General features: G+C 39.2%; 1 protein-coding gene across 1 annotated transcript in view; it reads right to left on the reverse strand.

Annotated features, from left to right (window-relative positions):
* Nucleotides 1-13197, reverse strand: part of TMC3 (transmembrane channel like 3) — a 141042-nt gene that overhangs the window by 81090 nt on the left and 46755 nt on the right. The window contains exons 9-10 of the mRNA XM_053719325.1: nt 9490-9533; nt 8240-8387 (exon numbers count right to left, since the gene is read on the reverse strand). Of these exons, the coding sequence (XP_053575300.1) occupies nt 8240-8387; nt 9490-9533 (192 nt within the window). The remainder of the gene's footprint in view (nt 1-8239; nt 8388-9489; nt 9534-13197) is intronic.

A 13197-nucleotide genomic window follows, 5' to 3' on the forward strand; every position in this document is an offset into this window, starting at 1 on the left:
CAATATAACATCTCAACATTCACAAATATACATTTCTGACATTCAAAAACAAAAACAAATCAGTGACCAATATAGCCACCTTTCTTTGCAAGGACACTCAAAAGCCTGCCATCCATGGATTCTGTCAGTGTTTTGATCTGTTCACCATCAACATTGCGTGCAGCAGCAACCACAGCCTCCCAGACACTGTTCAGAGAGGTGTACTGTTTTCCCTCCTTGTAAATCTCACATTTGATGATGGACCACAGGTTCTCAATGGGGTTCAGATCAGGTGAACAAGGAGGCCATGTCATTAGATTTTCTTCTTTTATACCCTTTCTTGCCAGCCACGCTGTGGAGTACTTGGACGCGTGTGATGGAGCATTGTCCTGCATGAAAATCATGTTTTTCTTGAAGGATGCAGACTTCTTCCTGTACCACTGCTTGAAGAAGGTGTCTTTCAGAAACTGGTAGTAGGACTGGGAGTTGAGCTTGACTCCATCCTCAACCCGAAAAGGCCCCACAAGCTCATCTTTGATGATGCCAGCCCAAACCAGTACTCCACCTCCACCTTGCTGGCGTCTGAGTCGGACTGGAGCTCTCTGCCCTTTACCAATCCAGCCACGGGCCCATCCATCTGGCCCATCAAGACTCACTCTCATTTCATCAGTCCATAAAACCTTAGAAAAATCAGTCTTGAGATATTTCTTGGCCCAGTCTTGACGTTTCAGCTTGTGTGTCTTGTTCAGTGGTGGTCGTCTTTCAGCCTTTCTTACCTTGGCCATGTCTCTGAGTATTGCACACCTTGTGCTTTTGGGCACTCCAGTGATGTTGCAGCTCTGAAATATGGCCAAACTGGTGGCAAGTGGCATCTTGGCAGCTGCACGCTTGACTTTTCTCAGTTCATGGGCAGTTATTTTGCGCCTTGGTTTTTCCACACGCTTCTTGCGACCCTGTTGACTATTTTGAATGAAACGCTTGATTGTTCGATGATCACGCTTCAGAAGCTTTGCAATTTTAAGAGTGCTGCATCCCTCTGCAAGGTATCTCAATATTTTTGACTTTTCTGAGCCTGTCAAGTCCTTCTTTTGACCCATTTTGCCAAAGGAAAGGAAGTTGCCTAATAATTATGCACACCTGATATAGGGTGTTGATGTCATTAGACCACACCCCTTCTCATTACAGAGATGCACATCACCTAATATGCTTAATTGGTAGTAGGCTTTCAAGCCTATACAGCTTGGAGTAAGACAACATGCATAAAGAGGATGATGTGGTCAAAATACTCATTTGCCTAATAATTCTGCACTCCCTGTAAACACCATATCTCTCTAGCTACTTCCTTTTTTGTCGAGAGCTGCAAGAGAATGACTGGGAGTGTCAGTTAGGGGAGGAGCTATATAGACAGCTCTGCTGTGGGTGATCCTCTTGCAGCTTCCTGTTGGGAAGGAGAATATCCCACAAGTAATGGATGATCCGTGGACTGGATACACCTTACAAGAGAAAAGCTTTTGACCGCGTCTGTTGGCACTTCCTCAGGTCAGTACTGATAAGATTTGGGCTTGGTGAATCTGTAATTTGTAAAATATTTGCCCTATACGTGAACCCATGTGCCAAAGTAAAATTAAATGGGACCCCCTCCCACCCATTTTCTATTTCAAACGGCACCAGACAAGGGTGCCCCCTCTCACCCCTACCTTTCGCTTGCCTGGTGGAAGCATTTACTATTAGGATACGCGCCCAACAGGACATTGAGGCAATACAGATAAGGAATACTACACACAAGATATTATTATACGCCAACGACATCTTATTTTTTCTCACAAACCCATCCATTTCTATCCCTCCACTTCTACGTTCCTTTTCAGAACTCAGCTCAGTTTCCAATTTTCTAATTAATGAATCTAAGTCGGAAATTCTCAATGTCTCGCTCCCCCCTGAAGAAATACAACTGATAAAACAAACTTGCCCCTTTAAATCGCAAACAAAAAAATTAAAATACTTAGGTATCTTTCTGACTCCTTCTTTAAACGACATTTTCGAGACCACTTTTAAAACACTACAAAAAACCCTGAGAGCTGAAATGTCCTCTTGGCTCTCCCGTAATATATCATGGCTTGGGAGAATAAATGCCTTCAAAATTAACATCTTACCAAAAATTTTATATCTCCTACAAACCCTTCCAATCCCCCTTCCTCCCCCTTTTCTCAACACCCTGCAGAAACAAATTCTAGACTACATATGGAATAAACAACCTGCAAGAATCAACAAACACATTATGAGTCTACCTTTCAAACAGGAAGGGTTTTCAAATTACGACCGAAAGGCCTAGGTCCATTGAGAACATGACTTAACGGGTTACACACACCTCGGCACCTTGTGCTGGGGGCCAAAAACTAATAAATTACCCTCCCCAATTTGCAAAGCAATCATACAGGAAACATATAGTATGTGGGAAAAAATACTAAAAGCTTATCCCCTTCTCTCCAGTAGACCCTCCCCCTTAACCCCTCTTACCAATAATCAGGATTTTATGCCGGGGCTTGGACACATAGGCTACGCAACTAAAAAAATATATCTCCTACAAACCCTTCCAATCCCCCTTCCTCCCCCTTTTCTCAACACCCTGCAGAAACAAATTCTAGACTACATATGGAATAAAAAACCTGCAAGAATCAACAAACACATTATGAGTCTACCTTTCAAACAGGAAGGGTTGGGAGTCCCTAACTTAATTAAGTACAGACAGTCCATTTTCCTGCAGAGGATACTGGACTGGTTTTCAAATTACGACCGAAAGGCCTGGGTCCATTTAGAACATGACTTAACGGGATTACACACACCTCGGCGCCTTGTGCTGGGGGCCAAAAACTAATAAATTACCCTCCCCAATTTGCAATGCAATCATACAGGAAACATATAGTATGTGGGAAAAAATACTAAAAGCTTATCCCCTTCTCTCCAGTAGACCCTCCCCCTTAACCCCTCTTACCAATAATCAGGATTTTATGCCGGGGCTGGGACACATAGACTACGCAACTAAAAAAATCATAGATCTCTAATGGCATATCAATTAGGCAATGAACAGAGATGGTATACTGTTGATGAGCTAAAAGGCAGTGGGCTCACTTTCCTTCAAGACTGGTTCAAGCTATACCAATGCCACTCATACATAACTAGTCACCCAGATAGGGAAAACATAATGAGAATGCTTACCCAATTTGAATCTTTATGCAGTAAGCATACCCCAGTAAACCACGCTTTATCACACATGTACGCCCTCTTACAAAACCAACACCCGAGTCACTCCCCTTACTATATAGATAGATGGGAACATGAACTTGGATTGAATATTGCCCCCTTAGAGGCTAATCGGATATTCTCCAACATTACTAAGACCTCTATCTCCTGTAGAATGCTCAAAATGAATATTAAGCTAATGCATAGATGGTATCTCACCCTAGCTAGATGTCGTAAGCTATTTAGCAAAACTAGTAATATATGCTGGAGGTGTCATTCCCAGACGGGAACAATGTCACACATATTGTGGCAGTGTTCAGTCATTACCCTCTTTTGGGCAAAAGTAATAAAGGAAACATCTACCATCCTAGGCCCCAAAATCACTGGAGATCCCCTTTTATGGCTATTTCACCTTACCCCTAAAAAAATATACCACTTTTCAAACTAAATTGCTACACATCCTAATTAATAGTGCTAAAACATTGATAGTCAAGAATTGGAAAATGCCTACAACTCCTTCTCTAGAGCAATGGATCGATCAATGCCAAAATGTGTTAAACTTGGAAGAGTTTCACTATATGAAAACTAGACGTCTAGATGTGTACCTAGAAATTAAAATTCTATGGGAATCTTACATAACAGATAAATTTAAGAGGCCATCTAATCCCACACCTACCCCACCATCTTCAGACCCACTTGTTTTGTGACAGCTTCATGTTTATACCTATGAATTTTCTTTCTGTAATGTTGTTGTGCCGTTACTTATAGCACTTTTGTAACCATATTATTGATGTGTCTAAAGACGAAAAACTATTGTCAACTTTTGTTATTTTATTTGTTGATTACTGATACCTGCTTCTTGCCAATGCTTTGTATAACTCTTGTTCAAAAATCAATAAAAACAGTTATTTAAAAAAAAAAAAAAGTGTCTTAAATGTCAAGGGGCGCCCAATTGTTTCGGGTATTGGCTCTTTGTTAGAGCCAATGTCCGAATGGTTGGACGCCATTTTACAACCCATTGTGTCCTCTCTATACAGCTATATTAGGGATACCACACATGTACTCAAACTTTTGGATGGAATTGTTTGGACCTCAATTATGAGCTGGCTCACAGTTGATGTGGTATCCTTATACTCTAGTATACCCCATGATCTAGGCATTCAGGCTATTAGACACTTTTTGGAGGTCTTTTATTTTATGAATGACACCACCATTGAATTTATCATCAGAGTCACTCTTTTTCTACTCAAGCATAATTATTTTTTGTTTGAGGGGGTTTTCTACTTGCAAAAACAGGGCACCACCATGGGGGCAAAGTTTGCCCCCTCATGTGCAAAGGGTGGCTCGAGATCAACTATGTTTATGCAGATAGAAACCCTTATGTCAAACATATCCAGCTGTACAAGCGCTTTATTGATGATTTGCTAATCATCTGGTCATCTGATGATTCAATGGCTGGTGAATTCATAGATTACCTAAATGTAAGTGACAATGGAGTCAATTTCACACATGAATGGCAAAAATTGGAAATTCATTTTTTGGATGTCACCCTTGTGGGTGATGCAGATACATGTACCATTATTTCCAAACTATATCGGAAACCTATAGCAGGTAATACTCTTCTACATAGTAAGAGCTCTCATCCGAAAAATGTCTTTAAGGGCATTGCAAAAGGGCAATTGCTTAGGGACAGGAGAATATGTAATAAGGACTCTGACTATAAACATGAAAGCCATGAGAGCAAGCAGAGGTTACTTGAGAGAGGTTACAGTCACACATTAGTCAATAATGTTGTAGACGAAGTAAGCAATACCACAAGAGAGGATGCTTTACTAAGTAAATCCCCAAAAGCAACCGACAAACGTATAAACTTTATCACACAGTATTCGTAAGATTATTAACAGATTTGTAATATTCTCAGGAAGTATTTTCCCATATTGTATTGGGACAAACAATTGAAACCCATTGTGGAAAAAGGTTTCAAGTGCGTATATTCCAGGAATAAAACATTGGGTAACATTCTTTCCCCCAGTCAGCTACCACAAAAGCAGAGAACCACAACGTGGTTGTCAGTTAATGGCACCTATAAGTGTAGAGTATCTAGGTGCAAAGCTTGTGACTATCTCACTGAGGGAAAAATATTTTATTCATGTGTTACCAATAAAACCTACGAGACCAGTGGTTGCATTAAATGCTCCACCCATTATGTAATTTATCTCATTGAATGTACTGATCATCATCTTCAATACATTGGTATGACGACTAGGGATGTTCGCACATGAATACGTGAACACCTAGGTTATATTAAGAATGAGGACTGCTCTGAATTATCCAGACACTTTATTGAAATTCACAGGGGTGATGTTAGGTCATTTAAGTGGCGGGCAGTTGAAGCCATTAGGAGACCTGCAAGGGGTGGCAATAAGAATGCTATTCTAGCACGCCAAGAAGCTTTTTGGATTTTTAAGCTCTGTACCCAGACTCCTAATTGCTCTGAGTTTGGCCTCATCAACCATTGGTGTTAAATAAATATAATCCCATTTGTTCACACTTGCTAACTAGATTCTATCTTTGTTACACTTAGATATGGGTATTGACTAGTCAGTTACATTTGTATGTCTAATAAGTGTTTTGTATACACTGCACATTATATGTTCACTGTAATATTATTCAAGGTTGGATATGTGTTCTGTTATCTTGTACATCAGTTTTCTTCATTGTACTTTCATTTTGTTTTATCATTTTGCATATAAGGCCTTGTGTATCATTATAATCTAGTTGCTGATTATCCGTATACCTTATTATGCCATCGCATTTGGTTATTTATCCCTTTTTTCATGATCTCTTGCTCAGGGTATCCTTGATTGAAAAGCTATTTGCATAAGCATTTGTTCTGTCCTTTTTTATACATAAATGTATTATTGTGTGTTGTATTGGACATTTGTGAACTTTTGAAACTTTGGGCAAGATATTATGTTGTTAGGGATTAGTGCCAGTTCATGATATTTATTATTTGGATTGGTACTATTTAGGTTTTGCAATATATATGATAACATTCATAATCCAACTTTGAATACTTAGCACTTTGATACATTATGTAATTATTTGCATTATGTAATTGTTGGCTCTATATGTGTTTATTTAAACGATTTGTTTACCATTTACAACTAATTATTCTGCATAGTCCTCTGTTACTAATGCCATTTATTGCTCTATGTCATTTACCCCACTGTGTAACCTATACTTTATACTTTTTTCTAAACCTATATACATAGCATTTAAGCTGATCATAACATGTCATGTCCCTTTGTATATATTTGCTCCCTTTAAGTATCCTCCCTTTTCTTGTACCTTCTTTTGCCTAATGGGTTAAGTGGGTGTTCACTAGTGTTCACCTGTAGCCAATAGCTGTGTGGAGTGTTACTTTTAAACACCTCCTGTTTTAGTATCCAGCAGGTCTTAGATTACGGCAACATGCCAAAACTAGTAGGGCCAGCTGTCTCCGTTTGTTGTGCTGGTGCTGATGGATTTTTATCCCTATTTTTGTAATAAAGCTTGAAGATTTTATATCTGCAAAGAGACTCCTTTCCTAATTTTTTGATATTTTCTAATGGGTTACTTGGAGCCCGGTTCTATATAGGAGTCTCGGCAGCCTCTACATTTACATTGAAAGCCTTTTCATCTGCAGTCCAGAGAGAGCTGAAGACAAGATACTGGATAACAGAGCCGATTGGAGCACACACACCCCCCCGGAATTACACGCCCCCTTGATGACATCAGACGCTATACTCGACACCACGCTTGCAGTGTACACAGCGGATCAGAGGCTCATCTAGTGTATAATCCCGCACTGGAGCTGCGGTTCACCTGGATGATGAGCCAGTGCTGTTGGAGATCTGCTTGGAGGTCAGGTACTACTTGAAGCCTGGTGGGGAAAATGTGTTAGGACTTTGTGTGCCACGCTCATAATCTCAGCTTGTGGATGTTTACAACCGTAATTTTGCCAGTCATAATTGCTCTCCTGGAACTTTGTTTGTTTGTTTTTCACACTATATTGGAGTGTAAGGACACTTGCAGGTCTGAGGCTTAACCATTTATACGTTTATGGATACACTCATATATTGTTTTGGACACAGTGTTTTTTTACTTTAGGGATATATTGTCTCTTATTTCATACTTCTGAACCTATCACCCTTCAGCTTGAGATCATTCCTCCTTATTGTAATATTGTGCAAAAAAAATTGCTTTGAACCTCAGGTTTAGGAAATCCCATATTATATTTAAAAATTAAAGCTATAAATATTAAGCTCATAATGTTTGTTTCCTAATAAGTTTACATTTTTAGACTGTGTACCATTTTAGTTTATTTATATCCTTCTGAAGATATAGGGGCTGATTTATGAAAGTGCTAGCGGACATGATACAATGTAGTGTATCATGTCCACCGCACATCGATAAATGCTAACAGCATACGCTGTCGGCATTTATCATTGCACAAGCAGTTCTTGTGAACTGCTTGTGCAATGCTGTCCCCTGCAGATTCGCTGCCAATCGACCGCTAGCAGGGGGTGTCAATCAGCCCGAACGTATAGGATCGGACGGATTGAAGACCGCAGTCTCAGAGGCAACGGATCAGTTATGGAGCAGCAGTCTTTAGACCGCTGCTTTATAACGGCTGTTTCTGGCGAGCCTGAAGGCTCGTGTGGAAACAGGGGCATCAAGCTCATTTGGAGCTTGATAATTCGGCCCCATAGTTTCCAGAATTGTACACAGTATTTATGAGGACAAACTAGTTATCTACATAGTGGCATAATTACTTGTAATCCAACCAAGTATTCTGCTGGTCTTGCCTGTTGTGCTGTTGCCTTATTTTTTGTATTTTAACAAATTATAAATCTTAAAAAAAAAAAAAAGTCTCATTCTTCCTTTTGATGAAGAAGCCACTTACTTAGCCTTAGGAAATATAAAAGTATGCAGTCTCTAAATCCAATAGAAAAAGAAAAATTAAAGGTAACCTTACCTCATTTTTTTCCCAAAGTGTTAGTTCAGCTTTTGTTCGTTCCAATTTTTGTGATCTATCCACCACAAAATAAATAATGTATATGCTCCCAGCCAATGACAGAAGAACCAGAATATTTGCAAGAAGTCGAAGGCTTATTGTAACTGCACTAGGAAAGAAAAGCAAAATAGATAAATCCGTACAGAAATTCACATCTAGGCCATGCTGATCGAAAGTGCTACAAGGCAGCAATATATTCAAAAGGGATCCGATGCAATGTTGAGAAAGCCAGCAAAATATTAAAAATTGCCGACATTACTGATTAAAGGCACCATTGCCGAGAGGCATTATACTATACATTGCAATGGGTGGCGATGCATTGGCACCGACATTGGCAATGTAAAGTAAAGGATCCCTTTTTAATATATAGCACTGAGCCTAATAAATATACCTATGTACCTCTAAATCAATATAACCCATGACACAAACTAATCCTACACTACTTAACCCCTAAACCACCACAATCCCCACCACAATAAACTTCCTAACCTATTAATCCCTATACCACCATAACCCCCACCACAAACACCCCCTTACCTATTCATCCTTAAACCGCCACAGCCCCCACCGCAAACTACCCTTAACCTATTAACCCCCTAAACCAAAAAAATCCCTAACCTATTAACCTCTAAATCACCACAACCCTCCAAAGCAAACTAGACCTACACTACTTAACTACCCAACAGCTAACCCCCCAAGACCCTTAACCTAACACCTCCTAGGTTACACACAAAAACCCCCACTAAAATACACACAAAAAAACCCAAAGCACTACCAAAACTAAAATCACAGTTATGACTATCCTAAAAAAGAGCAATACGCTCTCCATATTCAGCATTGCACCAGCAGCTCACAAGAGCTGCTGGTGCAATGCCGCCCCCTGCAGACTCGCGGCCAATCGGCCGCCAGCAGGGAGGTGTCAATCAACCCAATCGTACTCGATCGGGTTGAATTCCGGCGATGTCTGTCCGCCTGCTCAGAGCAGGCGGACAGGGTTATGGAGCAGCTGTCTTTGTGACCACTGCTTCATAACTGTTGTTTCTGGCGAGTCTACAGGCTCACCAGAAACACGGGGCATCAAGCTCCATTCGGAGCTTGATAGATAGGCCCCAGTGTGTCTGCAGAAACAAAATATGTATGAGGTAAAAATGTTTTGAAACGTTTGAATCAACAATATCTCTAAATATAAATGTCATAGTTTTAATACTTACAGGTTTTTGCTTTTTCGTTTTTCCTGTTCTTCTAATATTGCTTCCTGTAAAAAAAATATAATAATATATATATATATATATATATATATATATATATATATATATACAGTATATATAATACATAAAAGAAGAAGTCCTGACTGACTGACTCATCAACGCTCAGCTCAAACCGTTTAACCTAGAAACCTGAAATTTGGTAGGTATAGTTTTTTTATTTATTTATAATTTTTCTTTTTATTAAGGTAATTAGCATTACAATACTCATATCACAACAACATGAATATTATCTCAATTACACAACCACATGCTTTTGAAAAAAAATGACATAAAAAAAAAGAATACAAGAATAACCTCGTAGTTAACATTCCTTTTTACAGAGATAGGATTCCCGAGAGTTTTTATTTTAAGTATCAGTATTGCAAAAGGGCCTCTTTATCAAGTTATGCTGCCTAGTAGGATGATTCTTTATACTGCACTACACTAAGCTATGACAAACTATCGTAAATGAGAGATACTATTTCAAAACAATATCACCTAGATTACGAGTTTTGCGCTGCGGCTCGTAACGCTGAAAATATGGCATTTTCAGCATTAAAATAGCACCGCAACCATTACAAGTCTTGTCGGTATAGGTCTACTGCACACCTTTTAGCCTGTAACGTAACGTCAGTACCACACTTGTAAAAATTACATTTTTTCATAATACTCCCACAGCGCCGGTATTACAAGTTTTGCAGTGAGGCTAAAAAGTGAGCGTTACACCCTATAACGACAAGATCCGTACCGCCATCTAAAGTTAGCAGTTATGAGTTTTACGCTACAAATCTGTAACATAAAACTCATAACTAAAATGTTAAAAAGTACACTAATACCCATAAACTACTTATTAACCCCTAAACCAAGGCCCTCCCGCATCACAAACACTATAATAAACTCATTAACCCCTAATCTGCCGCTCCCGACATAGCCGCCACTAATAAAATGTATTAACCCCTATTCCACCACTCCCCGACATTGTCGCCACTATAAAAAAATATTAACCCCATAAACTGCCGCCCCCCGCATCGCAAACACTATTTAAATATTATTAACCCCTAATCTGTCGTCCGCCCACACCACCGCTATAATAAACCTATTAACCCCTAAACCGAAAGCCCCCACAACTAAATAAACTAAATAAACTATTAACCCCTAAACCGAAAGCCCCCCACAAAGGAATATACTAAAATAAACTATTAACCTCTAAACTGAAAGCCCCCCACAACGGAATATACTAAAATAAACTATTAACCCCTAAACCTAACAACCCCCTAACTTTATATTAAAATTACAATTTCCCTATTCCCTATCTAATTACAAAAAAAAATAACTAAATTACGAAAAATAACAAATTATCAAAAATAAAAAAGAATTACACCTAATCTAATAGCCCTATCAAAATAAAAAAGGCCACACAAAATAAAAAAAAAAACCTAGCCTACAATAAACTACCAATGGCCCTTTAAATGGCCATTTGTGGGGCATTGCCCCAAATATATCAGCTCTTTTACCTGTAACATAAAACTCATAACTAAAATGTTAAAAAGTACACTAATACCCATAAACTACTTATTAACCCCTAAACCAAGGCCCTCCCGCATCACAAACACTATAATAAACTCATTAACCCCTAATCTGCCGCTCCCGACATAGCAGCCACTAATAAAATGTATTAACCCCTATTCCACCACTCCCCGACATTGTCGCCACTATAAAAAAATATTAACCCCATAAACTGCCGCCCCCCGCATCGCAAACACTATTTAAATATTATTAACCCCTAATCTGTCGTCCGCCCACACCACCGCTATAATAAACCTATTAACCCCTAAACCGAAAGCCCCCACAACTAAATAAACTAAATAAACTATTAACCCCTAAACCGAAAGCCCCCCACAAAGGAATATACTAAAATAAACTATTAACCTCTAAACTGAAAGCCCCCCACAACGGAATATACTAAAATAAACTATTAACCCCTAAACCTAACAACCCCCTAACTTTATATTAAAATTACAATTTCCCTATTCCCTATCTAATTACAAAAAAAAATAACTAAATTATGAAAAATAACAAATTATCAAAAATAAAAAAGAATTACACCTAATCTAATAGCCCTATCAAAATAAAAAAGGCCACACAAAATAAAAAAAAAAACCTAGCCTACAATAAACTACCAATGGCCCTTTAAATGGCCATTTGTGGGGCATTGCCCCAAATATATCAGCTCTTTTACCTGTAAAAAAATACAAACACCCCCACAACAATAAAGCCCACCACCCAACCAACCCCCCCAAATAAAAAACTATCTAAAATAACCTAAGCTAACCATTGCCCTGAAAAGGGCATTTGTATGGACATTGCCATTAAAAGAGCATTTGTATGGGCATTGCCCTTAAAAGGGCATTTAGCTCTTTTACATTGCCCAAACCCTAATCTAAAAAAATCCCACCCAAAAAAATCTTAAAAAAACCTAACACTAACCCCCAACGATCCACTGTTGTTGAAGTCCCGCTTGAAGGATCCATGCAGCAAGAAGTCTTCATCCAGATGGGTTCTTTGATCTTCATCCTGCTGGCGTGGAGCGGGTCCATCCTGAAGACATCCGGCGCGGAGCATCCTCTTCATGCAGTCGCCGCCATATACTGATTCTATTGGCTGATTGGAACAGGCAATAGGATGAGAGCTCAATCCTATTGGCTGATTGGAACAGCAAATAGGACTTTAGCAGCTCTAATTCCTATTGGCTGATTGAAATCTTTCAGTCAATAGGAATGCAAGGGAAGCCATCTTAGATTGCGTCACTTGCATTGATTTCTTCAGGATGAACCCGCTCAGTGCCGGCTGGATAAAGATTGAAGAGGCCCCCTGGATGAAGATTTCTTGCCGCATGGATGAGGACTTTCTTTTTCCCCATAGACATCAATGGGGCTGCGTTACAGAGCTTTTGTTTCCGTGATCGCAGGTGTTAAACTTTTTTTTGCCGGCTCTCCCCATTTATGTCTATGGGGAAATTGTGCACGAGCACGTCAAACACAGCACTGATTTTGTGTGCGGTATGGAGCTCAACGCAGCCATATCACCCACTTGTAATGGCAGCGCTATAGGGGGTTAAATAATGCAACTTTTGTGGTGTTTTTTACTTTCTCTATAGCGCTCAAAACTCGGAATCTAGGTGAATATGGCTCTTAAAGTTAGTGGATTTGAGTATAGTACATAAATATACTATACATTAGCAACATCATGAATTTAGACTAGGTGGTGAGAACCAAGCCAAACGTTCCTGTAATACTATGTCTACTGGCTCTTTTGGGGATCTCCAATTATTTAGTAGTAATCTGACCATTCCCACTTGTCCTCAGAACTATACAGCTAAAATTATGATAGACTAAGGTAAACGCCCTCAGTATAACAATGTCATGACCTTTATACTATACGGTTTGATGGACAATAGGATCCCCAAAAGATAATTCAGTGTGCTGGTACCTTATAAGGGTCCTTCTCTTAATTAACCTTTCCAAACAGTTAAATGGACAAGACCTCTAAGAAAATCCTCTATCCCGTAAATATTTTTCCCATGACAGATATATAGAGTAATAGGACCCCTAGCTTGGGACTCAGGAATTATGTATGCTGAAGACATATATAGTGCTAGCAAATAAAGCAAAT

This window comes from Bombina bombina, chromosome 6 (assembly GCF_027579735.1).
Source record: "Bombina bombina isolate aBomBom1 chromosome 6, aBomBom1.pri, whole genome shotgun sequence".
Classification (NCBI taxonomy): Eukaryota; Metazoa; Chordata; class Amphibia; order Anura; family Bombinatoridae; genus Bombina; species Bombina bombina.